General features: G+C 45.4%; 1 protein-coding gene across 10 annotated transcripts in view; it reads left to right on the top strand.

Annotated features, from left to right (window-relative positions):
* Positions 1–25,908, top strand: part of KBTBD11 (kelch repeat and BTB domain containing 11) — a 59,391-nt gene extending 33,483 nt beyond the window's left edge. For 8 of the 10 annotated variants that reach the window (XM_033939603.1, XM_033939608.1, XM_033939607.1 and 5 more), the window contains one exon: positions 22,548–25,908. In XM_033939603.1, coding sequence (XP_033795494.1) covers positions 23,497–25,407 — 1,911 coding nt within the window. In that variant the 5' untranslated portion in view covers positions 22,548–23,496 and the 3' untranslated portion in view covers positions 25,408–25,908. Of the gene's footprint in view, positions 1–8,111; positions 8,193–8,755; positions 8,778–22,547 lie in introns of those variants that run through there. The other 2 variants (XM_033939606.1, XM_033939612.1) reach the window with 2 other exon arrangements.
* The last annotated feature ends 876 nt before the right edge of the window (positions 25,909–26,784 follow it).

Genomic DNA, 26,784 nt, shown 5'->3' with positions numbered 1-26,784 from the left:
CTAGTCTGCCCACCTTAATGTCCCTCCCCTACCTTTGCCCTGTGAAGAGATCCCATGTGCCGATCCCATTTGGCCTTAAAATCAGGCACGCTGCTGGCCTCAATCACCTGTAGTGGAAGACTATTCCAGCGATCAACCACTCTTTCAGTGAAAAAGAATTTCCTGGTGTCACCTCGTAGTTTCCTGCCTCTGATTTTCAACGGATGCCCTCTTGTTGTCATGGGACCCTTGAAAAAGAAGATATCTTCCTCCGCCTCGATGCGGCCCGTAAGATACTTGAACGTCTCGATCATGTCCCCCCTCTCTCTGCGCTCCTCGAGCGAGTATAGCTGTAATTTGTCAAGCCGTTTTTCGTATGGTAGATCCTTGAGTCCCGAGACCATCCGGGTGGCCATTCTTTGCACCGACTCCAGTCTCAGCACATCCTTGCGATAATGCGGCCTCCAGAATTGCACACAGTATTCCAGGTGGGGCCTCACCATGGATCTATACAATGGCATAATGACTTCCGCCTTACAACTGACGAAACCCCTTCGTATGCAGCCCATGATTTGTCTTGCCTTGGACGAAGCCTGCTCCACTTGATTGGCAGACTTCATGTCCTCACTGACGATTACCCCCAAGTCTCGTTCTGCTACCGTTTTTGCTAGGATCTCGCCATTAAGGGTATAAGACTTGCATGGATTCTGGCTGCCCAGGTGCATAACTTTGCATTTTTTGGCATTGAAGTTGAGTTGCCATGTCCTAGACCATCGCTCCAGTAGGAGTAGGTCGTGCATCATGTTGTCGGGCACTGAATCTTTGTCTGTTGTGCATTTGCCCACTACATTACTCAGTTTGGCGTCATCGGCGAATAATGTTATTTTACCTCGAAGCCCTTCTGCCAAGTCTCTTATAAAGATGTTGAATAGGATTGGGCCCAAGACTGAGCCCTGTGGTACTCCACTAATCACCTCCGTCATTTCAGAGGGGGTGCCGTTCACCACCACCCTTTGGAGCCTACCTCCAAGCCAGCTCCCAACCCATTTCGTCAATGTGTTACCTAATCCTATAGAACTCATCTTGCTCAGTAACCTGCGGTGTGGTACGCTATCGAATGCTTTGCTAAAGTCCAGGTACACGATGTCCAGGGACTCCCCAATATCCAGCTTCCCCGTTACCCAGTCAAAGAAGCTGATCAGGTTGGATTGGCAGGATCTCCCCTTAGTAAATCCATATTGTCGGGGATCCCGTAGATTCTCTTCATCCAGGATCTTATCTAATTGGTGTTTGATTAGAGTTTCCATTAGTTTGCTCACTATCGATGTTAGACTCACTGGTCTGTAGTTTGCTGTCTCCATCTTTGAGCCTTTCTTGTGGAGTGGAATGACGTTAGCCGTCCTCCAGTCCAACGGGACGCTGCCTGTACTAAGGGAGAGGTTGAAGAGCGCGGACAGTGGCTCCGCCAAGAGAACAGAGCGCTGCAGGAATTGTTGTTCTCTTGCATATAGAGGAAAGAGAGGAAAGTACTGCAGTAAGCATGGATCTCTGGCACATGACGATCAGAAAACAGAGTGGTGGATGCAATGTGGATCTCTCACATATGGTAGTAAGAGAGCAAAGAGCTATCAAAAGTGTGGATTTCTCATATAGAGTTAAAATAAAATAAGAATGTTACTGGAAGCATGGACCTTTCACATATAGTGGGAAACATGGATTTCTTAAACATAGTGGTAATAAAACAGAATATTGAGTGCAATGTGGATCTTCTGCATGTAGCAGTAATAGGGCAGAGTGCTACAGGGGGTGTGGATCTCTCAAATATAATAGTAATAGGGCAGAGTGGTGCAGGGAGTCTGGCACAGTGGTTAAAGCAGACATGGGCAACTCTGGTCCTCAAGGGCCGGAATCCAATCGGGGTTTTCAGGATTTCCCCAATAAATATGCATTGAAAGCAGTGCATGCAAACAGATCTCATGCATATTCATTGGGGAAATCCTGAAAACCCGATTGAATTCCGGCCCTCGAGGACCAGAGTTGCCCATGTCTGGGTTAAAGCTACAGCCTCGGCATCGTGAGATTGTGGGTTCAAACCCACACTGCTCCTTGTGACTCTGGGCAAGTCACTTAATTTTCCCCCACCCACCATTACCCCAGGTACATTAGATAGATTGTGACCCCACCATTACAGACAGGGAATAAATTCATGTAAATTGTTCTGAGCTCCCTGGGGAGAACGGTAAAGAAAATCGAATGAATAAATAAATAAAGTGGTGATAGGACATAAGAACTTAAGAATAGTCATAGTGAGCTAGACTCCATCTAGCCTAGCACCCCGTTCCAACAGTGGCCAATCCAGGAGGATGGCCTATAAAATTAAAGAAAGAAATCACTGTATCTGACAGAATCCCAAAGAGTAGCAACATTCCAGGCCACTGACCCCAAGGCAAGCAGTGACTTTCCTCCATGTCTGTCTCCTCTAGAAACTCATCCAGACGTTTCTTAAAACCAGCTACACCAGTGGTCTCAAACTCAAACCTTTTGCAGGGCCACATTTTGGGATTTGTAGGTACTTGGAGGGCACGCAGAAAAAAATAGTTAATGTCTTATTAAAGAAATGACAATTTTGCATGAGGTAAAATTATTTAAAGTTTATAAATCTTTCATTAAGTCTTAATAATAATATTGTAATTTATAGCTAAAGAGACATATGATCAAGAAACTGTTTTATTTTACTTTTGTGATTATGATAAACATACTGAGGGTCTCAAAAAAATTACCTGGTGGGCTGCGAGTTTGAGACCACTGAGCTAAACTAACTACTTTTACTACATCCTCTGGCAATGAGTTCTGGAGCTTAACTATTTTGTACATTTGGGGGGGGGGGGGGTTTGACTGCTTAGGTTTAGGCAGTGTATACATTTTTTTATTCTTTGGAGTAAAAAAGTATTTCTTTCTACTGGTTTTAAAGGTTCAAGGAAGAGCGACCAAAATGATAAAGGGGATGGAACTCCTCTCGTATGAGGGAAGACTAAAGAGGATGGGCCTCTTCAGCAGGAAAAGAGATGTTTAAGGGGGGATATGATTGAGATATACAAAATCCTGAGTGGTGTAGAATGGGTAAGAGTGACTTGATTTTTCACCCTTTCAAAAAGTACAAAAGCCAGGGGAAATTCAATGAAATTACATGGGAATACTTAAAAAAAATAGGAGGGAATATTTTTTACTCAAAAAATAGTTAAGCTCTGTAACTCATTGCCAGAGGAGGTGGGTATAGTGGTTAGCATAGCTAGGTTGAAGAAAGGTTTGGACAAGTTCCTGGAGGAAAAGTCCATAGTCTGCATTGAGACAGACATGAAGGAAGCCACTGCTTGTCCTGGATTGGTAGCATATTTGGGTTCTGTCAGCTTTTAGACTGGGCTAGATGGATCATTGGTCTGACCCTGTAGGGCTGTTCTTATGTTCCATCCTTGAAGCTTTCTTCCGCCGTGTTCTGCCCATATAGCAACAGAAGTTGCAACAGAGGGAAGGTTCCTAGGGCCTGACGAGCAGCTTGTTTTGAACATTGCCAGCAAAAACATATCCTTAGCGAACTCTTAACTTTTTACAAAATTTAATTTACAGTACTTATGGCCGTCAAATATTCAAGCTTAATTATTGATGGAACACTCGCAAATAACCAAAGTCACAAATGCTAAACCTGCGAATATGGAGGGGGACCTGTATTATTATGGGGGCGAGGTCTGAGGCTAGCTGGGGGGAGGCTGAGGCTGAGCTTAGGCACCTTCAAACATAAAGGCTTTTCCTGCTTTTCCTGCTCAATAAAGCAATTTTCTAATTTTTTTTTCTATCTAGTCTTTATTTGTGCTTTGTTCAGCTCTGAAGAAACAGTAGGCAGAAGTGACTGAAAGCATATTGATGATAGAATATCTTAGCTGCAGCAGCTGTGTTCTAGCTATTACTTTGATTATGCTGCCAAAGCAACGGTTTTCTTCTAAGAAATTTTTTGTGCCACTTTCTGGTGTCATGAAAGCCATTGGTTGATACCAATTTTTGCGTTGCAAGACCATGCATTAACCAAGCAATTAGTAATTTTATTGATGTGATTATACAGTTGGGTTTATTTTAATAAATGGATGCACATGTTTTCTCTGGGTGGAAAATGGTGCTAAAAATAATTTTGATTTCTCGGCAGAGGGGACATGTCAGCACTATTTATTTATTATTTTAGATTTATTAACCATGCATTAATTGGTTAGCACAGTATTAGCGCATGAGCCCTATAAAATAGGTGTTAAGTGCTCATGTGCTAATTTTTGTCAACAGCTATGCACTGATGGCACATTTAAAACATGAAAATAATGCGGTGGGCATATAAATTTACATAATAGTCAAAAAAAGTTCTTCAACAAACTTCTCAAAACACTCCCCAAAGCATCAAAAAAAGTTTGCATAAACATCCAATATGTTGGCTGAAAAATAGTGTTGTAATAATATTGGTTAGGTGGAAGACCTGACTCCTTTTCCCAGCTCACAATAGAGCAGCTTACGTTGATCAATTCAATGGGATATTCTGTCAATCATTGGTCTAAGATGTCCCCCAAATACCAACAATATCAAAATTAATTAAATGAAAAATCATAAATGGAACTTAGGGCTCCTTTTACTAAGCTGCATTAGCGTTTTTAGCGCACGCATCATTTTAGTGTGCGCTAAACCTGCGCTACGCGGCTAGAACTAACGCCAGCTGAATGCTGGCGTTAAGGTCTAGTACGCGCTGCAATTTATCATGTGCTATTCTGTGCGTTAAAGCCCTAACGCGGTTTAGTAAAAGGAGCTCTTAGCTTCTGAGGATTAATCCCATATTTTTTTATTTAAAAAATTTCTATACCGTTTAAAACTAAATGGTTTACATGATTTACATACCTAATATTATAAAAACATAATAAAACAGACACACAAACAATCCTCAAAAATCATATCTACAAACTGATACCATGATCGCTGATCTCTGGTCACTGATCCCAACGGGGCCCGTTTCGCCCTATAGCTTCATCAGGAGATCAGAAGCCACATTATCCCCACGTAGCCCTGTTCCACATAATAAGAATGCAATATCTGCAGCGATCACCTGCAGCATATCAAACAAAATCAATCAGCCAATGCAAACATGCATTTGAACAAAATACAGTAATACGTACTTCAAAAACTACAAATCATGAAATCAAACAAGTTAAACTAACAATAATACCCAAACTACTTTTTTTGATGTCTTGGAGAGTGTATTTAGAAGTTTGTTGAAGAACCTTTTTTGAATATTATGTGAATTTATATGCCCACTCCACTATTTTGATGTTTGTCTTTTCATGAAAATCGAGTGGAGTAGTTTGTCTTCTTTTTTTGTCTAAACATTTACAGAATGGCCATTTTCCAGAGCAGTGCCTTAGCACATGGAAAGACACACAAGGGTGCATAAAGGCCACTTTTCCCTGTAGTTTAGTAAAAGGAACACTTACTTCCCCCTCCCCCCTTTTTACAAAATTGTAGCATGGTTTTTAGTGCGGGCCATAGTGGTAACAGCTATGAGCGTCGGAGCTGTTACCGCCGTGACCTGTGCTAAAAACTGTGCTACAGTTTTTAAAAAGGGGGTTGGGTTAGTGTGTCCATTTAGGTGGCCCATTAATAATAATAATTTATTCTTGTATACCACCATACCGGGAAAGTTCAAGGCGGTTCACAAAAAGTAGAGCTAAAACATACAATGCAGATAAAAGTACAAACGGATAAAATACATCAGGTTAAAATAAGAAAAAGAACTTAAGTTAAAACAAGATGCATTAAGATACCAACCTATCGAATAGTTGTGTCTTTAACAGTTTTCTGAAATCAAAATAGGAAGAAGCCTCTAACAAAATTTTTCCAAGCCATATATTCAATTTAGCAGCCTGGAATGAGAGAGTTCTCTCAAAAAACTTCTTGGAACGACAAGATTTTGTAGGGGGATATGTAAACAGGTGCACTCTGCGTGTATTCTTGTTAGAGTGATTCAAAGACCAAGTGAGGAACAAGATACCCAGGTGACCTACCAAAAACTGATTTATAACAAATACAAGAGAATTTAAACAAAATTCTAGGTTCTATCGGTAACCAATGATGTCTCTGATAAAAAGGAGTAATATGCTCCCATTTTTTTAAAAACCAAAGATAAAGCGAACAGTACATGTGAGAATAGATGAAATCTTACCAGAGACCTCTGCAAAGATATTGCTTTCTCTACAACTGTGTGCATCGGTGTCAGGTCAAAAGCGCGTCGGGACAAAGGCGCGCGCAGACAACTGAGCACAATGTGGAGGTGCGCGCCGAAGAAAATGACTGTTTTAAAGGACTCCGATGGGGGGTGGGGAGGGGAGGGAACCCCCCCCCCACTTTACTTTATACAGATCGCGCCGCGTTGTGGGGGGTTTGGGGGATTGTAACCCCCCACATTTTACTGACAACTTTACTTTTTCCCTAAAAAACAGGGAAACAGTTAAGTTTCCAGTATAATGAGGGCGGTTACAACCCCCTAAACCCCCACAACGCTGCTGCGATCTGTATTAAGTAAAGTGTGGGGGGGTCCCCAACAAACCCCCCCCCCTGCCGGAGCCCCTAAAAACACTCTTTTTCTTTGGCGCGCGCTTCCATCTTGCGCCCAGTTGTCGGCGCGCGCCTTTGTCTTCGGCAGTTTAGTCTATGAACCGTGTGCATCGCCCCACTGACTTGCTACCATCTTGTAATAGCCCAACTGGGTTCAGTAAGAAGCAATGTGCATTCCATATTAAAGCAAACGATCAAGAAGTAATTGGCAAAGAATTATTTTTAGGAAATTCTGGTGTCTCATGTCTTTTCATTGGACAGTGTGAGCAACAGGATACTGTAATTGCATTCCAACAGGACACATCTGTAGCAATGATAGACGGCACGTCCAAGAAGACAATGGAAGTAAGAAATATTCAATCCAGATCACATAAAGACAGTGACTTGAAAAGTCTGATAGCTGAAGATGCTTTATTTGACAAACTTCATGCGAGCTTCCAAATTAGCAGCTATGGGATTGAAAGGGATTTCTGACCAGTAAAATATGGTTCAGTAGCATGTGATTTCATGCACATTAGCCCTCAAATAAATATGCTATAATTTGAGTCATGCATGCTAAAAAATTCTAATGGGTAAAATGTATTTTTAACATATATGCTTCCCCTTTTTCAAAACCATAGTGCGGTTTGTATCGCCGGCCGTGACAATAACAGCTCCGATGCTCATAGAATCCCTATGAGCGTTGGAACTGTTACCGCGGCGGCTGGCGCTAAAACCTGCGCTACAATTCTGTAAAAGGGGGGATGGTTCATGTTAGCCAACAAATTAACATGATATAATTTTAGTCATTTATGTTAAAAAAAATTATGTGTAAATTTTTTTAAACAAATATGAGAAATAAAGCCAAAAGAGAAAAAAACGCCCCAAAATAGGGGAAGAATTCCAAAATAAAAATGTTTTATTTATACATCCCTTTTCAATGCTTTTTTTCTTAGAAAGAAAGGTGCCAGTACTCTGTTGGAGGGGAGGGAAGGCAGAATTGAGGCAACTTGCCGGTTCACTCATATCCCTCATCCCCTGAAAATGGTTCACTCATATCCCTCCTCCCCTAACCTCATCCCCTGCAACTGGTTGCAGAGCTCAGTCACAGCACGATTTTCCTCTCTTACATTGTCATTGCTGCTGGCAGAAGGACTAAAAGAGCATCACTGTTACCTGCTGGCAACCGACATGGGAAAAGCAAGGAGGGGTGGGAGCCTGGACAGCGCATAGAGAACATGAGAGTGGGACCTTCCTCTTGCCTGTCATGGTGAAGACATGATAAAGCAAGAGGTAAAAAGTAGTGTCTTTCCTTGCAGCCCTGGTTTTTTTTTTTGTTGTTGTTTCTTCCTTTGAGCCAGTCAGCTGCAGGGAAGAAACAGAGGTTTGATTAGCTGAAAGGGAGGAGGAGGGGAAAACCTATTCCTGAAGAACAGGAAGCAGGCTGAAGTGGATTCATTGAATGAACTTTGTAACTAAAGTGTCCTTCAACCTTATTTTTCCCCACTTTGCTGCAGTTTATGCACTGTGAGGACGAGACCTGCAGCAGCTTTATGGATTTCCAGAGAAAAGTTTCTAGACTTTCCAGGAGTTGTCTGGTGAGCCTTGAACTGATGAACATTCAGGCTGGGAATGATATCGCTGGTTGGATTTAAAAGACAGAGCGGAAGCTCTGGGGAATTCAGAGACTATAGAGAAACTTTGCCCTTAGGGGGAACGGAGAAAGCTAAGCCTCCTTGATACTAAGGGTTAAAGACTGTTTACTGTAGATTTTGTGGCAAGAAATATCTAACAGAGTGCCGAATCCTAAGTGATTTGTAGTTTGTGGAATTGTTGCAGAAACCTGGAGAAAATCTACAGGCTAGAAGTACCTTTCTACCCAGGAAGCTCAGGCAGGAGCCAAATGCAAATTCCTCCCTAGAGGATGGCATATTGATACTTTTCTCTGTCTCCCCTTTTTTCCTCACTGGTGAGAGTTTTCAGATTCAGGAAACTTTAGGGTTACCAGACTTCCGGGAAAACCTAGACATGTCCTCTTTTGGTTTTAGAAGGTCCCACGATCCTCTGGAGGGCCTCCGAGCATGTGCGGAAACGACACTATGACACAGCATCACGTATGATGACATTGCATCACTAATTCGGAGGCCCTCGAGACATGGCCCAGATTCAGGGAAGGAGAAGAGGTTTGTGTGGGGGCAGGGCTGGGGTGGAATGGAGTGGGGCCACATGTCCTCTTTTTTTTTTTTTCTTGAAGAAATCTAGTAACCCTAGGAACCTTCAATAACTGTTCCCTTGACCTATTAACCACTTTCTTTCACCTCTATTAAGTTCAATTAATTTGTACCATCTTTTAATCTTTGTAAACCGCATAGAACGTCACGGTCCTGCAGTATATAAACTGTTGTTGTTATTATTATTGTTATTATTATTATTATTCATTGGCGTGATAAACTTTGTATAAAAGGAGGCAGTTCTATATATTTGCACAGGCAGTGAGGGAGCCTGATCTATATGAACAATAGGTAAACCAGCATTGGCATGCCTATATTTAAATGCTAAAGGGACAGACCTGGAAGCCCCGCAACCAGTAAAGAGGGGCATTGCTTAGAAGGGCTTGAGAATCCTTCAAACAGGAAAAAAAAGAATATCTTCAAACCAACCCAGAGTGTAACACTCGGATTAAATCAGAAATATTCCCAGCTGTGAAATGGAAATGTCAAAAGTGCAAGCAGAAGTATTTGGCCAAGTTATTCAATCAAATAAACCACTTTCAAAGTTTCCATAATGCCAGATTACCTATGCAGTAACAGAATGAAAAAATAAAATGAGATTCAAAGGCTTTGCGGGGACCAGACAGAAGGATGCAGTCATACTGGAGCAAGAAAAATTTTCTTAAGTGTATGGGGACAGACTTAAAGATCTCAAGCTGTATACTTTGGAGGAAAGGCAGGAGTGGGGAGATATGATAGAGCCATTTAAATACCTATGTGGCGTAAATGCACATGAATAGAGTCTCTTTCTTTTGAAAGGAAGCTCAGGAATGAGAGGGCATAGGATGAAGTTAAGAGGTGATAGGCTCAGGAGTAATATAAGGAAATACTTTTTTACAGAAAGGGTGGTAGATGTGTGAAACAGTCTCTTGGAAAAAGTGGTGGAAACACGAGTCTATCTGAATTCAAGGAGGTGTGGGATAGGCACGTGGGATCTCTTAGAGAGAAGAGATAATGGTTACTGCAGATGGGCAGACGATGGGCCATTTGGCCTTTATCTGCCATCATGTTTTTATGTTTCTTATCTCTGGGCAACCCAAAACAATCCAGTTATTCTCTAGATTCCTATCCATTAATAAACAGTCATCATTGCAATATGTGAAAGTAGTTTATTTTGTCAGTGCTGAAAAACAGGGCTAACCAGAAACCAGATTCTCTGTCTCAAATACAAAAAACTTTGTAGCATATCTTATAAAATTTTACAAATTTGTGATTTCCATAAGTACAACCAGGAAAATGTGTACATGGGTAGTTCATGCATGCATATCATACTACGAGGGTAAATCAAAAAGTAAAGGCTAAATATATTTGACGGCTTTAATTGAAGTAACTGAGTAATTGAACATATCACTTTTCCACATAGTCTCCATGTAAGATGATGCATTTGTTGTTATCATTCAACAAGCTTCTGCATTCCTGCAGAGAAGTTTCTTGGCTGCTCCTGAAGTCAGGTGAACACCACTTCTTTTATTTCATCATGCTTTGTCTTTTGCTTTCCGGATTGCAGTGGTGCACCCATGTCTCGTCTGTCTAGAATACTCTGATCTTCACACCGTCTCAGGAACTGGGTTGCAACCTCCACACACTGTTGCAGATCAGTAAGCTGTTTGAGAACCCATCATGCGCAGTATTTATTGTATCCGAAGTCATCATGCATTATGGCAAATGCAGATCCATAGCTGATATCCAAATTTGCAACCAATTGAGATACCGTTATCCATTGGTCTACTCTAATCAAGGCATCTGCCCTGTCAATGCGCTCTTGTATGCGCAATGTTGATGGGCGACCAGAACGTCCTTTGTTGGTTACAGCTGTTCTTCCCACTTTAAACCTTTTTACCCACTTATAAACCTTTTGTTGATCCTTGGTGCTATGTCCATATTGAGTCAATGGTGAATTTCCACTACTGCATGTTCTTCAGTGGTGCAATCTTGCAATGGAGCATCCATGTTTCTGACCTCATGGCTGTCACATGACTAAAGGCATTTTGCTAGCTCTGTTCCAGTTATTGTGTAATTTAACAATTGCCTTTAATTTTTTATTCACCCTCATAATTAGTAATATTCTTGTTCTTAATTACCTCACCTACTGTCTTCAGAATCAGACTGCCTATCTTGGTAGAAGAATAATAAAATGATCATTCCAAGCTTGCGCAGTTTGCAGGAATCAGTCAGGAGGTAAAAAGTGAGGCCTCAATGCTCAGAAGCTGTATGAGGCAGTAAGAGTGCTGATAGCTGCTATGCATGTATTGTATGAGGCACACAACATACACATAGAAACATAGAAAACATAGAAAACTGACGGCAGAAAAGGGCCACGCCCATCCAGTCTGCCCAAACCAAAGACCCACCCCCTATCTACCTCCATGAAGAGATCCGACATGCCAATCCCATCTTTTCTTAAAATCTGGCACGTTGCTGGCCTCAATTACCTGCTGTGGAAGATTATTCCAACGGTCAACCACCCTTTCGGTGAAGAAATATTTTCTGGTATCGTCATGAAATTTCCCACCCTTGATTTTCCACAGATGCCCCCTTGTCACCGAGGGTCCTTTAAGAAAAAAGAGATCTTCTTCCCCCTCGATACGGCCCGTGACATATTTGAACGTCTCGATCATGTCTCCCCTCTCTCTGCGTTCTTCGAGTGAGTATAGCTGCAACTTATCCAGCCGTTCCTCATACGGGAGATCCTTGAGTCCTGAAACCATTCTGGTGGCCATTCGCTGAACCGACTCAACTCTCCGCACATCCTTTTGATAATGCGGCCTCCAGAACTGCACACAGTATTCCAGATGGGGGTCTCACCATGGATCTGTACAATGGCATAATAACCTGGGGCTTACGGCTGACGAAACTTCTGCGGATACAACCCATGATTTGCCTAGCCCTGGAGGAAGCTTTCTCCACCTGATTGGCAGTCTTCATATCTTTGATAATGATCACGCCCAAGTCGCGTTCTGCTACAGTCCTTGCTAGGATCTCACCATTTAGGGTGTAAGTCCTGCATGGATTTTTGCCACCAAGGTGCATGACCTTGCATTTTTTGGCATTGAAACTTAGTTGCCAAGTCTTTGACCAATGCTCCAGCAGGAGTAGGTCCTGCGCCATACTGTCAGGCATTGAGCTTTTGTCAGGCACTATGCCTTCGTCCGATGAGCTTGTGCCTACTATGTTGCATAGTTTGGCGTCATCGGCGAATAATGTAATTTTACCTCGCAGCCCCTCAGTCAAGTCACTTACGAAGATGTTAAATAGGATTGGGCCCAAGACTGAGCCTTGAGGCACTCCGCTGGTCACCTCCGTCGTATCGGAGAGGGTACCGTTAACCACTACCCTCTGACGTCTACCCCTAAGCCAGTCCCTAACCCATGCGATTAATATTACACCTAGTCCCATCGAACCCATCTTGCTCAGTAACCTGCAGCTGCACTCATTAAAAAAAAACCCCAAAATAAAAAGTCCTTTGCAATTGAGCCAGCAGTCCCTGCTCTCCCTGCCAACATCTTCAGAACTTCCCCTGCTTCTCAGCTGTTTGGGGATTCTCCTGTCGCTGAACCGACAGGGAGACCAGGAGCTGCCGGCTCAGCTGCAAAGGACCTAAGTCACTCCCTCCCCCGATCCCCCAGCCCTCTAAAGATATCTTCCCACCCCCCAAAAAAAAAACCTTGGTGGTCTAGTGCAGGGGTAGGCAATTCCGGTCCTCGAGAGTCACAGGCAGATCAGGTTTTCAGAATATCCACAATAAATATTGTGGCTGGGCCAGGCCCCACAGGTAAGATTTTCAGTGCGCCTTTTATGTGGTTGGTAGAAGGAAAACCCGGACACTGGATTTCTTATAAACAAAACTTAATTGGGTTTATTGTAGGCAACAGAAAAATTATCCAAAACCAAAATAATTGCTTTTAACAGTTTCTGGTAATACAGTTCACTTCACTCCAGTGCCTGCTCTCTATGAATCAGTCCAGGGACTTGGAAAGTCTTTGTCAGCATCACTTAAGCAAAAAAAAAATATATATATATACTTTACAGTCTCTTGGATTCTTAAGCTCTCCCCATATGGGGCTGCTGGCTGCTCCTAGCAACAGTTCTGCCAGCACTACTCAGGCACTACAGGTATCAGCACTACTCAAAATTACAGTGCAAAAATCAAGTGGCAAAAATGTATTTTCTTACTCTATTTTAAAGATTAGCAATTTGTCCCACTAATCTACTATAATAAAACGCTAAGCGCGCATGCGCACTCTTACTTGCGTGATCCCTGATCCGTGATCTGTAGGTCCATGGCCGGCAGGAGTGTGCATGCGTGAGGCAGTTGGTAATACAGGTAGGGAATGTTTTTTTCTTTTTTTTTCCTTGTCGGCCCTGATCCCGTTATAGTCTCTACTGTTGTCCAGTTGAAGTCCGATGGGGCAATGAAGAAGGCGGAAAAAAAGTGGGAGGAGGGCAAGGCCGAAGCCACCACTCCGGAGTTTTCTGGTGAAGTGAGGCACGCTTTGTCCAAGGCTGGGCGGCCTACTAAGAGCTCAGCAGGCGGAAGGGAGGTGCCCCAGCATTCGTCTTTCATTCACAGAAAGGACAAGAAGCCGAAATAGACGCGCCCACTGGGGCCCCACTAGATCTCAGTTCTAAGAGGTCCAGTGCTGGCAACTTGGCCCGAAAGCCGTCAACAGCACTACAAGTCCGTCGCCCCCCTGCGCCCCAACTTTAATTGTCTGAAGACCCGGTTCAGGGAAAATATTCAGACAAAATTTGATTGTCGGAAATGAAGTGAAATAACTGTCAGATCTCTCATGTGGATCCATTCAGTCAGAATTTGGGGGAGGGAATGCGGCTGTGGCTGCTGTACAGTAAAGTGTGTGTGTGGGGGAAATGCTGCTGCTGCTGCTGCTGCATAGGTAGGCAGGAAGAAAGACAGATAGAAAGAAAGACAGACAGCGGGAGGGAGGGAGGGAGACAAAAAGTAAGGAATAAAGACACAGGGCCAGGGAGAAAGACAGAAAGACAGACAAAGGGGGCCAGGGAGAGAGACAGACAGAACGAAAGACAGCAGGAGGGAGAGAGACAGAAAGAAAGACAGACAGACATCTATTCTTGCACCTGTTAATGTAACGGGTTTAAAAACTAGTAATAATAATAATTTTATTCTTTTATACCGCCATAACCAAAAGTTCTATGCAGTTTACACTAAAAAGAGCTAGACAATCAGCGAAATACAATAATACAGTAAAAAAATACAAATACAGTGGAACCTTGGTTTACGAGCATAATTCGTTCAGGAAGCATGCTCGTAAACCAAAATACTCGTATATCAAAGCGAGTTTCCCCATAGGAACTAAGGGAAACTCGCTTGATTCGTTCCCACCAACCCCCATCCCCCAAGGCCAGTGGCGCTGCTCTACCCCCCCCAAGAACAGGCATTGCTCCCCGCTGCTCATGAAGGCCCCCCCCCCTGCATGATCCGCCATCCCCCTGCTCATTTCGACTCCCCCCGCATGATTCACCATCCCCCCGCTCGTGGCGCCTCCCACCCGCAATTCGGTGTACCCCCGCTCGCGTCGCACCCACCCACCCGATCACATTCCTAACCCCCATTTGGCACCGGCACCAGCACCAGCGCACAGGACATGCCGGTGCCATTGCCCGAAGATCTGCCTTCTTCTTCGCGCTGGGCCTTGATCGAGCATCTGCGCATGCTCAAGGCCTTCAGGTTCCCATTCTCTCTGAGATCCCCCACCCTGTATCACTGGGGTTAGAGTAACCCTCTCCAGTTTCCATTAATTCTTCTGCTTCTCTCTCCACCTCCTATCCCCCCTCTCTGGGTGTTTGGAAATTTCTCAAAACAGGTTTCTTCCTGGTCTGAATAATCCTCCAGTCCTTCCCCCCCCAAGGCTGAACTAGGTAGCTACAGTACCTTTCTGGAGACAGGCTTCCTGCCATTCCTTGTGGGTCTGGAGAAAACCCCTGTTTATGGTGGAAATAAAAAGTTTCAAAACTGCTCTCCGTGTGCCAAGCTCTGCTTTCTTTCCCCCTCTCTCTCCCCCTCCCCGTTTGAATCAGCTGGGGCTAATTTATTCACTTGCAATCTTTTCTCTAGCAGACCTGACTGCAGGACTCCCTGGTTAGCCCCACCCCCTGCTGGGTTGATTCTTGGTTTCTCTTCAGCTCTGGCAAAGGAGTAATAGGGGATAGACAGTGTTTTGTGTGCCCCCCCTGCCTGAATTTCTGGTTGGGATATCCCCTGCCTTTTCTCTTTTCTTTCTTTCTGTACTGAAATTGGACTTTTAGCAGGATGTACAGGCTTTGTTTTAGGGATAGCTGGTTTGAGGGCTGTACTTTTGACTGGGCTAGCAGTCTTTTTAGCCATGACAGGAGCTTCCCTGTCACAATATGCATGAGAAAGATTTGCATCTCAAGGAGGCAGTACATGCAAATCCATCTCATACATATATACTGGATTTTTGAGAAATAGAACTGTTCAAGTTTTTCTATAGCAAGGAATTACCAAAGGCTTGGCATTTATCCCAAAGAACTTCACAGGGATCTCCTCTATAACCGGTATTTTATTTAGTATTTATTTAAGTCAATTGGACTGAGTGCTTAGATCTTTAAGATCTCATGTTCAATTAAAAGAAAATTCTGGAATTATTTACTATGGGCTAATGCTTAGCCAAAATTGGTGCTTCCTTGGGTTGACTGACAAGGATCTCCCATGTTCCACCAGCAGAAGATGTCCTTCTGGCCGGAATGTTTGCAACCTGGGCAGTCAGTGGCAGTATTTCTGAGCTGCTGCTGTCCCCCACCCGAGCTGCTGCTGCCCCCCACCTGTGCATTCTTAGTTTTCAAGCATGCACACATGCGTGAAACACAGCATGTGCAGGGGCTGGCACGGCAATGACTTGAAGGCACTGCTACTGGCTGCTCAGGTTGCAAGTGTTTCAGCTGGGAAGAGGTCTTTGGCTAGTGTGGCTGGAGGATTTCTTTTTTTTGTATGAGACAGGGGAGCCACCAGGCAAGGAGGGCAGAGGCGGAGAAGAAATTTCATTCCCATTCCTTTGAGCTGAGGTCCCCTGTTTTCTGTAGATCAAATTTGTCTTAAACTTATATTTTTATGAATTCATACAGAAATTAAGATATTGGAAGTAATTGTGGATTCTGGATTATCTGTGGAACAATATCTAAATGGAATAATAAAGAAGGTATTATTCAGACTGAGGTTACTGCATTGAACTACCGTATTTTCTCGCATATAACGCGCGCATTATACGTGGGTTTTACGTACCACGCACACCCTTGCGCGTTATACAAAATTTTTTTTACATAGTTTCCCCCCACGACGTCCGATTCACCCCCCCCCCCGCAGGGCCGCTTGCACCTCCACCCCGAAGGACCGCTCGCATGCACCCGCACCCCCACCCTGAAGGACTGCTCGCACCCCCACAGACTCCCGACCCCCCCCCCATCATGTAGAAGCTCCTACGGTGTCCTGCTGCTTCCTCTTGGCGATCCCGACACCCGACACGATCGGGGAAAGAGGGAGCTCAAGCCCTCTTGCCCCCCCCCGACTCCCCGACACGATCAGGGCAAAAGGGAGCCTAAGCCCTCTTGACCCGCCGACTCCCCAACTCCCCGACAATATCGGGCCAGGAGGGAGCCCAAGTCCTCCTGGCCCTGGCGACTCCCCCCCCCCCCGCTAGTTGTTCGGGCCAGGAGGGAGCCCAAACCCTCCTGGCCATGGCGACCCCCTACCCCCACACCGCACTACATTACGGGCAGGAGGGATCCCAGGACCTCCTGCCCTCGACGCAAACCCCCCTCCCCCCTCGGGGCTTGAGCTCCCTCTTGCCCCGATCGTGTCGGGGGTGCCGCGGTTGGCTGGGGCAAGAGGGCTTGAGCTCCCTCTTGCCCCGATTGTGTCGGGGAGTCGGGACCGCCAAGAAGAGGCAGCAGGACACCGGTAGGAGCTTCTACATGATGGGGGGGGGGTCGGGAGGCTGTGGGGGTGCGAGCGGTCTTTCAGGGTGGGGGTGCGGGTGCGGGTGGGAGTGCGTGCGAGCGGTCCTTCGGGGTGGGGGTGCGGGTGCGTGCGAGCGGTCCTTCGGGGTGGGGGTGCGAGCGGTCCTGCGAGGGGGGGGTGGTGAATCGGACGTCAGGGGGGGGCATCAGGTTTTCAGGGTGGGGACAGGACTTCAAGGGGGAGAGGAGAGTCGGGGCGGGCAAAAGGAGAGTCGGGGTGGCCAGAGGAGAGTCGGGGCGGGTAAAAGGAGAGTCGGGCAGCGACGGGAGAGTTGGGCAGCATGCGCGGTATACGGGTGTGCACGGTATATAAAAATTTCTGTACATAAATTTGTGTTTTTTGCGCGCTATACCCGTGTGCGCGTTTTACACGGGTGCGCGTTATCTATGTGAAAATACGGTAGATCAGTTCTGGAAACACAATATGTACAGCTAATAGTCTAGGCACATAGGGTCCCTTTACTAAGCCACACAGTAAGATTTGCAGTTCTGCAGCTCAACATGGGGCTTTAGTGCATGGTAGCTGCAAATTTTATTTGGAAACTAGTGGAGGTGAAGCGAGTATTTTTCCCAAGTTGATGTTCCCATTTGCACAAGATACCTACTAGCAATTAATGCAGAAGCACTTAGGAAGCCATAAGTAGTCAAATATTAACTGCATTTAGCCAATTAGTGCATGGTAAGTGCAGTCCACTACCTGGTTAATACTTCCACGCCCATTCTCTGCCCATCCACTAGTACAAAAAGCACTTAGAGGGCTAGTGTAAATGCTCACACTTAACTGCTGTCAGTTAGACACATAACTACATAAGAACATAAGCATGGCCTCTGCCGAGTCAGACTATGGGTCTATCATGCCCAGCAGTCTGTTCTCGCGGCAGCCCCCCCAGGTCCATGACCTGTAAGTGATCTTATACCTAAAACATTCTATTCCTTAATCCTTTAATATCCTGTAGTGTAACCCTCTAACTATACTGATAATATTCTATAACCTGTACACATAAGTATTAGGTATGGTCCTTACCCACTCTTGCTCCTTGTTGTTCCATGTCCATCTTGTAGATTTATGCTTTGAATTTTGTGTGCTCAGGGGTCCATGCAGAAACCATTGTCATGGCTTTAACCTGGTTTTACTGGCCTAGCAATGGATTTAGCGTGGGTGTTAATTAACTAGGAAACCACTACTGCAGATCATATTAAAATGTTTTTAAATGTATGTTAATGCTGTTCTTAAGGGGGGAAAAATAGTTTTTTGAGGGGGGAATCCAAGATGGCAGCTGAACAGACATGCTGAAAAGGAGCTTCTCCATCACTGAACTATTTCTTGCGACTTGTCAATTTATATGATGCCGAAAAGGAAAGAAAGGGTATGCAAGTCCCTACCTCTACATCAGTAGACTCAAACTCAAACCCTTTGCAGGGCTACATTTTGGATTTGTAGGTACTTGGAGGGCTACAGAAAAAAATAGTTAAAGTCTTATTAAAGAAATGACAACTTTGTAGGAGGTAAGTACCTACAAATCCAAAATATAGATTATCTGAAATCTGGAATTATCAGGAGCAATTAAGGAAATTATCAGAAGCAATTAAGGAAAGCAGTGCAACATGCAGAAAGTAAAAAACTGTCAAAGTATCAACTGCAGGAGACAAGATTTTGGTCCAACTGTTTTGAGGCCCTTGGTATTATAAAGAAGAATTCTTTATGGAAAAATTGTGCCTTAAGTGTCCGCAACCGCCTTCAGCTCTCACCTCTCACCTCTTCCAGCACCGGACACATGCACAAGCTGCACTGCCTCTAATGGTTACCTTATGTTCTAGAACATTGCCTGCCTCACTGCTGTAACCTCATGCAAGCACTTTCCTGCATTCCTGTATGCGATTGTGAGGTGGAATGGAGAGGACAATCGCGTACAGATGCAGGAAAGCGCTTGCGTAAGGTTACAGCAGTGAGGTGGGCAATGTTCCAGAATGCGACCACCGGACACGACTGCCGGACACTTAAGGCACAAGTTTTCCACAATGAATCATTCTTTATAATTCTTTATAGTACCTGGTGGGCTGCGAGTTTGAGACCATTGCTCTACATCCATCTAATTGGCTGGTCAGTTGTCAATCGGGACCTTCATGGAGTGAAGCGGTGGGCGTGTTGTGGCATTGGAGAGCCATTCAGAAACCAGCTCTTCTTCAGGCAATGTTTTGCTGAGCCCTACAATCCCTAATCCACTGCTTGGAGAGCAGAAGGGAGAAGGTCTTCAGGACTTTTATCCCTTCTCTGAAATCATGGAGAAAGAAACCGCATAATTTCTGTCCTCATCCAAGCTCACTACATGCCCCTCTAATCCCCTTCCCACCCCTCTACTTAACTCCATCTCACTTAGAGTTGTCCCTGCTATCTGTCATATCAACCTATCCATTTCCACTGCAACTTTTCAAGAGGCCTTCAAACATATACTGCTTCTCCAAAAAACCCTCGCTGGACCCCCACCTGCCCCTCCAACTATTGCCCTGTCTCTCTTTTTCTGTTCTTATCCATGCTACTTGAGTGTGCTATCCTCCATTACTGCCTTGACTTCCTTTCATCTCGACTGACTCTTGATCCTCTACAATATGGCTCTGGGACAAACGTCATCTGATAACTCACTTGCCAGGGTCTCCTGCCCATTTGTTGTTTTCTTCTTTCTCCGTGCTAACCATCCATCTTCCATCTCTGAACTCCCCCATCCATCTTCCATCTCTGTCCTCCCCCCATCCATCTTCCATCTCTGTCCTCCCCTTCCATTTCCCTTCCCTTCCCCAGAGGTCTGGCATCTTTCCTTTTTTTTTTTTCTTCTTCCCCGCAGCTGCAGCGATGGACCCCACTATCTCCAGATCCACCATCTCTCCTTTTCTAAACTAACCTTTCATCCAGTATCTCTCCCTCCTTCCCCACCACCTCAGGGTTCACCATCTCTTCCTTTCTCTTCCCAACTACCCTCCTATCCAGAATCTCTATCCCCCACCCCTCTCCACACCATCCCTTGAGTTCAACTTCTCTCCCTTTCTGTTCCTTCCCTACCTAAATCCCATTGTCCACCATCTCTCACCCTCTCTCTGTTTTTAGACTCATTATTTCTTCCCCCCCAGTCCGACATATACCCCCCTTCCCTCTCTCCCTCCATGTACTTCTATACCAGGGCCCCCCACGAATGAGTGCATGTCCCCCTCCCCATCTTTGTAGCGTCCTTTGGCTTCCCCCCTGGCTTCCTGGTCTTATCTTCAGCTAATTAGGGCAGCCTGAAAAGGATCACCGCTGCTGTAGTGATCATAACAGGCTGCCATCAGCCTCCGCAGTGCATTCCCTCTGCTGCGGTCCTGCTCTTCCTCTTCCTCTGATGTCAGGGGTAGGATCACAGCAGAGGGAACATGCTGCAGAGGACGACGGTGCTGTTAGGATCGCTACAGCCCCGGCGATCCTCTTCAGGCTGCCCTAATTAGCAGAAGGTAAGACCAGAAGGCCAGGGGGAAAACTGGAGGATGCTTCAAAGGCCTATGCATCACTTCCCGACTGACCCTCCCCTCTCGCTCCCTAAAGCAGGAGTGGCAGTGGACAGCCAGCAAGAGGCAGCGCTGCTTCTCCTGCTTTAGGAGACCTGAAGGAATGGGGAGGAGGGTTGGTCAACGAATGGGCGAGCCAAAATTTTTTTTAAAAAAACGAAACAATTTGAATCATCACCCAAAATGAATTGGTGAATCAATTCGAATCAAAAATCGGGCAGCACTAGTCCACACCATCAAAACCTCATGCTTAGACTACTGCAATCTACTTCTAACATGTCTCCCACTGAACTGCCTCCCCCCCCCTGCAACCTATGCAAAACTCTCTTGTACGACTCATCTCCTGCCAACCTCGCTGCACTCGCGTTACCCCTATCTTCAAATCACTTCACTAGTTCTTTATTCGCCTTCACATACAATTCAAAGTCCTATTACTAATGTACAAATACAGTATGTTCATTCTGCAGCCCCTCACTATCTATCCTCTCTCCTTATATACCTCCATAAGAACTCCTGTCCTCAGATAAGTTACTTTTATCTGAATCCTTGTTCTCCACTGCCAGTCCCAGACTTCGTTCCTTTCACCTTGGTGCCCTGTATGCCTGGAACAGACTACTTGAGTCCATGTGCCATGCCCTTTCCCTTGTTCAAAAATAGTCTGGAAGTCCACCATTTTGAGGTTGCCATCAATGCATAACCCCCTCCCTCCGCTCATCACCAAAACAAAGAACATTGCAGGGTTAAATAAGTAGCCGGAGCAACAGTTGAATAAAGTTCTGGGATCTTGAAAACTCATCCCCCTCTTTTACTAAGGCATGCTAACCAATTAGCACGCGCTAATTGATAACGTGTCCGTAGACTAACGTGCATGCATTAGTGATTAGTGCACCTTAGTAAAAGAGAGCCTCAGTGTTTCCACAATTTTGATCACTAATGTGTAGCATGTTGTAGTTATTCTAGAACTAACTTGAGTCAGCAAAATTTCCTGGCTAAGTTCAAGTTATCTCTAGTGGCATAGTAAGGTGGGAGAGGGCGGTCCACCCCAGGTGCCATCATGGTGGGGGTACCTTTACCCCGCCTCTTCCCACTCCTCCCCCTGCCGCACGCGCACCCCTTCCCTTCCCCCGTATCTCTGGCTGCTCACCGCCGCGAGTAACAACTTCAACAAGCTCCTCGCATCCACTGACGTCACTTCTGGGTGCTGCGCAAAGGAAGTGACAGGGGGGACGACGCGGTCATGAGGACCACGTTCAGGTTGTTGGTCGCAGCGGTGAATGACTATAGGTACGGGGAAGGGGGAGGCACGCGCATGGCAGGGGGGGTCAAGGAAGAAGCGGGGTGGAGATGAGTGTGGGGGAGGGGTGCCACTGCCCTGGGCGCGTCTCATCCTTGCTAAGCCACTGGTTATCTCCTTTCCTTATTTTGTCTCTGTGCTTCCTGATTTTTGGTTTACACAGATATGAATGGGGAATCCAAATCTTGTTCTTTTTCTTTCCATCTCCCTGAAAGCTGCCTTGCAGCCCTAGGCATCAGAAATGTGCATAAAAGGCATCCATTCCAGGGGTGGCCATCTATACCTGTATAGTTCTAAAATACTAGATTACATGATGTTGGGAATCTGTTTGGATAAAAGGCCCTATATAAAGTAAATCAAAATTGTACTCAATCTATTCTTCCAATACAGGCTAAAAAAAACCTCAAAAAAACAACCCATAAAAATTTAAGAATTGCCATACTGAGTCAAGACCAGTATTTCATTTCCAGCTGTAGCCATTCCAGGTCCCAAGTACCTAGCAGGATCCCATAAGGTAGCCTGATTAATCCAAGCCTGATTAATCCAAGCATAAGCAGTGGCTTTCCTCTCGCCTAACTTAAAAATTGCTTATGGACTTTAGCTCTAGGAATTTATCCAAATGGTTTTTTTTTTTAAAATCCAGCTGAGTTAACTGCTATGCATTAATTGGAAAAATATTTTCTCTGATTTGTTTTAAACGTATTGCCTAGTAATTTCATGGTGTGTGCCCTAGTTTTCTAATTTTTGAAAAATGCCAAGTGGAACAACCTAATAGACAATTTTTCTTTTATGAATGATAGTGTTTAAGACTCACATCTGTATTTTGTTTTATATGTTAACAGGTCAACAGAACATGGCAAATATTGATTTGACAGCATGAACTTAGCTTGAAGACAACTTCTCAACCAGGCTGAAGAAGAAAATACAGGCTAGTAAATGAAGACCCATTGGCAGGAAAAACGCATTCTTAAAAAGACTTCCTTGAGTAAATGAACTATGAAATATCCTTTCGATAAATACCAGACGTTACCATGTTAGTCTGTGCACCAGAAGCAGGAGTCTGTGCTGGAGCTAACCCTGGTGTCTTGTGACAGAAAAGAAGTCAAAGACGTCTTGCTATCTGTTTAAAACTAATGAACCTCTCTGAACATTTCACCTTCCCAGCTACTCCAAAATCTAAAGGCTTGCTTGTGCAAACACGTCTATTCTCAGAACTCAGTTTTGAAAATTGAAAAATGACTTTGGGACCTAGTGTTTTTTGTGGTTTTCATCTGCTGTGGAAATGAATACGACAGTGGATAAAAGCTAACTCGGATTATGGCACTTGTAAATCTGATAAAAAATGTGTAGATATGTATATTAAATTATATGTATAAAAAAATCACATGAACAGGATTTATTAGGACTTTCAACTCTATGAAACAGCTGTGGAAACATCCAGGAAGTAAAACTTGAAAGCAACAATGAAAGCAATCCAGCTTGAGCAAATGACTAATAAAGCAGCCAGAGTTCAGTAAACAGTGCTGTGATTACAGATATCCATAAATACTTTGAAAGCTTTGAAAGTTCAAAAGTTCATTGGAATAAAGGTGTGACTCCAGTGCTGAAACACACACGCCTTCCTGAGAAAGTGGAAACCAACCACTGCAAGAGCAGGGCCCTGGGGGTGGGTGGGTATATTATCCATCAGAGCCAGGAAAATAATGTGAGGCAACAATCCTTTAGAAATAACACAGACAAGATTTGTGCTGCTGAGTTTGAAAGGTGGTAGCAGCAGCCGGCGACAAAGTGATGGCCATGGAAAGCCCAGTATCCTTTGCCGCTTATCCCAGCAAACTCCAGCATGTCGGTGAGAACCAGGATGGGGCCGCAGACCACAGTGCTTCAGAGATGGGTGACAGCAGCTGCACCTTGCATCCAAAGCCTATGGCTAGTTCTAAAACTGAAGAAAATGGCCACAGTGAGCCAGAAGAGGAGGGTGCTATAGGGGATGAAGGCCAGGTGTCTTATGGGCTTAGCTCAACCCCCTGCTTCTCCGCCGTACCACCTGTGGCCAGAAACAGCTCCCTGCAGCAGCATCAGATGGTGCAAAATCGGTGTGACGTCGCAAGTAATCCAAAGGAGGCGATCCAGGCATCCGTTACTGATGCTGCTGTCCAAATCAAGGGGATCCAAGACCCATGGAATCAAGGGATCGCTGAAACCCCAGACTTGGTGATCGAGGTGGCAGGGCGGCGGCTCCACGCACATCGGTCTGTGCTAGCAGAGAAGAGCGACTACTTCCGGGCGCGAGCCTCGCGGGACACTCTGCGCATCAAGGGTGTGAGTGCAGCAGCGCTTGAACTCCTGCTTGGCTATTTATATACAGGGCACCTGGAGGTACAGCCTGAAGAGCTGGCTGAGCTAATAGCGGCTGCCGAGCTCTTGCAGCTCCCCTGTGCTGTGCAGTGCGCTGCTGAGAGCTTGCGCCGACAACTCAGCCTCAACAACTGCTACCATGTGCTGAGTCTGGCCAAACGCCACCGCCTTGCTGCACTCCGTGACGCCACCTACAATTTTATGAGTGACCACTTCCTAGAAGTGCTGCATGACCCAACCATCTATGGGCACCTGACAGGTTCCGAACGAGAACTCATTCTACGGCGCCGCACCGAGGTTGGTCCCCGCTGCCTTCTTCTGGTTGAACTCAGCGGCATTGCCCCCACTCATGGCAGTAGCAGCCGGCCCCCAAGTCGGGAGAGCAGCCGACCTCAGAGCCCAGCACTGGAGGAGGATGAAGAGCAACCAGAAGAAGAGGAAGACAGGCCTCACTTCATCTATCGCTATAGTGAGGTAGAGGGAGGAAACAGCTGCTGGAAGCCCGTCACTTGCCTGCCTGCTGAGGCTGTGGCCCGAGGTTCTGCCACCTGTGTATTGTTTAACTATGTGGTAGTTGCAGGTGGTGTGCGTGGCCATGGATCCTCTGCCCGTGCCTCTGATCATGTCTGCTGCTACAACCCAGCCACGGATACATGGAGCACATTAAGGCCACTGCGTCAGCCTCGGGCCCAGCTGCAACTGCTTGCACTTGATGACTGCCTATATGCTGTAGGTGGTGAATGCCTCTTCAGTGTTGAGCGCTATGACCCACGCATGGACCGCTGGACTGCTGCTGCTCCCTTACCCCGGGGGGCCTTTGCTGTGGCACATGAAGCTGCTGCCTGTAATGGTGAGATCTATGTCTCTGGCGGGTCTCTCTCATACCGCCTGCTCAAGTACGAGCCACGGCGTGATCAGTGGCACGAATGTCCTGGCATTCAGGGACACCAGCGCTCATCTGGCATGGCAGCACACGCAGGCTCCCTCTATCGCTTTGACACAGGCCGTGGTGGTTCACAGGGACAACGGCAACAGGGAATGTTTGTCTCCCGCTACAATGCTCTGGCCAAGCGCTGGAGCCAGTGTGGCACCCTGAATCCTGGTCCTGCTATTGGCCGTCTTCCTTTTCGCTGTATTTCCCTTGATGGCATCATCTACTGTGTGAGCCGTTTTGGTGCCTTGCGCTTTCATCCACCACCACTAGAGGGTGGTGATGGTTGTTTTGACCCTGAGCCCCTGCCTGTGCCTCTTGGCTCTAAAGGAGTGCTTGTACCACTAGTTCTTTCATTCCCAGAACAGGGCAGGGCAGACCCAGTAGAACAACAGCCACTTTCCAGGCCCTGACCTCTGCCATCTGCACCCTTCTATTCCTAGATGTTTGTTCATCTCAAGAATTGGTGCCCTTGTTTTTTCATAGGCCTTGGAACAATTTTCATATGTCTTAATTTTGTAGGGTTAACAAATGGCTCAAGGTCTCGGGGAAGAAGCTGAGCCAGTCCTGGTTTTGACTGATGATGTCTTTGAACTTGCAGCTCCTGTTTAGGAAGTGATAATGTATTGACTTACTTCATTTCAGTTATGAGCTTCCCTTTTGCCTAAAGATACAGTAAAAAGATGAATTGCTGTGGCAATGTGTTGTACACTGGGGATGCTGGGTCTTTATGAGGTCCAAAGTCTTTGCTTCTGAGAGTGGGAATGTCAAAGTCCATTGTAGCCAGCAAGTGCAGAATATGTACCAGGTCCTGAGCAAAGCAGGAGTACTGTCCATAGAGTGCCACTATTTTTACCCTGATTAGAAGTTCAGACTATCTGGAAAATAAAATGCATTGATTGTGGCTTTGATCAGAGAGTTTCTGCAGTTGACTATGATACACATTTTTCATCTCCAGGCCAGTGTGATGGTGGTTACCTCTTGTCTGTGGAACTAACCAAGGCCCGATTCAGTAAATGGTGCTCAAAACCGGCACCAGAAAAGGTTGGTGCTATGAGGGGGTGGGAGTTGCTATAAAGTTCTCAGCCCAACCAACTAACTTCCTAAATTCTGAGTGTTATTTTGCCACTGAAGCTGTAAAGAGTGTTACCTTATTTCGTTAAGTGCCAATTTGCAGAAACGAAATTTGGGGTTTTGACAGTTTCAGATCATCAATTGAACCATTTCCACGTAATTCTCTTCTTGGTTGGGCTGAGAGGTTATCAGCACCCCCTTCTAGTGTGAAAACTTTCTGTCTCTAGTAACCAGAGCTGCGATTGTGATGTCATAATGCCTCATTCCGCCAATAAGAGCCAACTTCATCAGTGATATCACAATGGCTTGATTGTCCTACACTTGGCTCACTTTTATTATATATGAGGGGGTGCTGAAAAGTTCTCAGCCCAACCAACCAACTTCCTAAGTTCAGAGAGTTGTTTTGCCACTGTACCTGAAGAGTGTTACCTTAGTTCGTTTAAATGCCAATTTGCAGAAAAAAAATTCTGTGTTTTGAATGACATTGCTTCAGATCGATTAAAACATATCCACGCCATTCTCTTCTTGTTTGGGCTGAGAACTTTCCAGTGCCCCCTTCTTAGTACTATGCTATAAAGAGCATTCCAGGCCGCGTGTTCTTTATAGAATAGTACATAGCGCTGATTCCTGTGCCCAACTTCGGGCACTAGGACCTACACCGGGCCAGTTCCCAACTCATATGTCATCCTTATCGTATGGAACTGGATATTAAAGAA

This window comes from Geotrypetes seraphini, chromosome 3, assembly GCF_902459505.1.
Source record: "Geotrypetes seraphini chromosome 3, aGeoSer1.1, whole genome shotgun sequence".
Lineage (NCBI taxonomy): Eukaryota > Metazoa > Chordata > Amphibia > Gymnophiona > Dermophiidae > Geotrypetes > Geotrypetes seraphini.
This window is presented reverse-complemented; position numbering and strand designations above follow the sequence as displayed.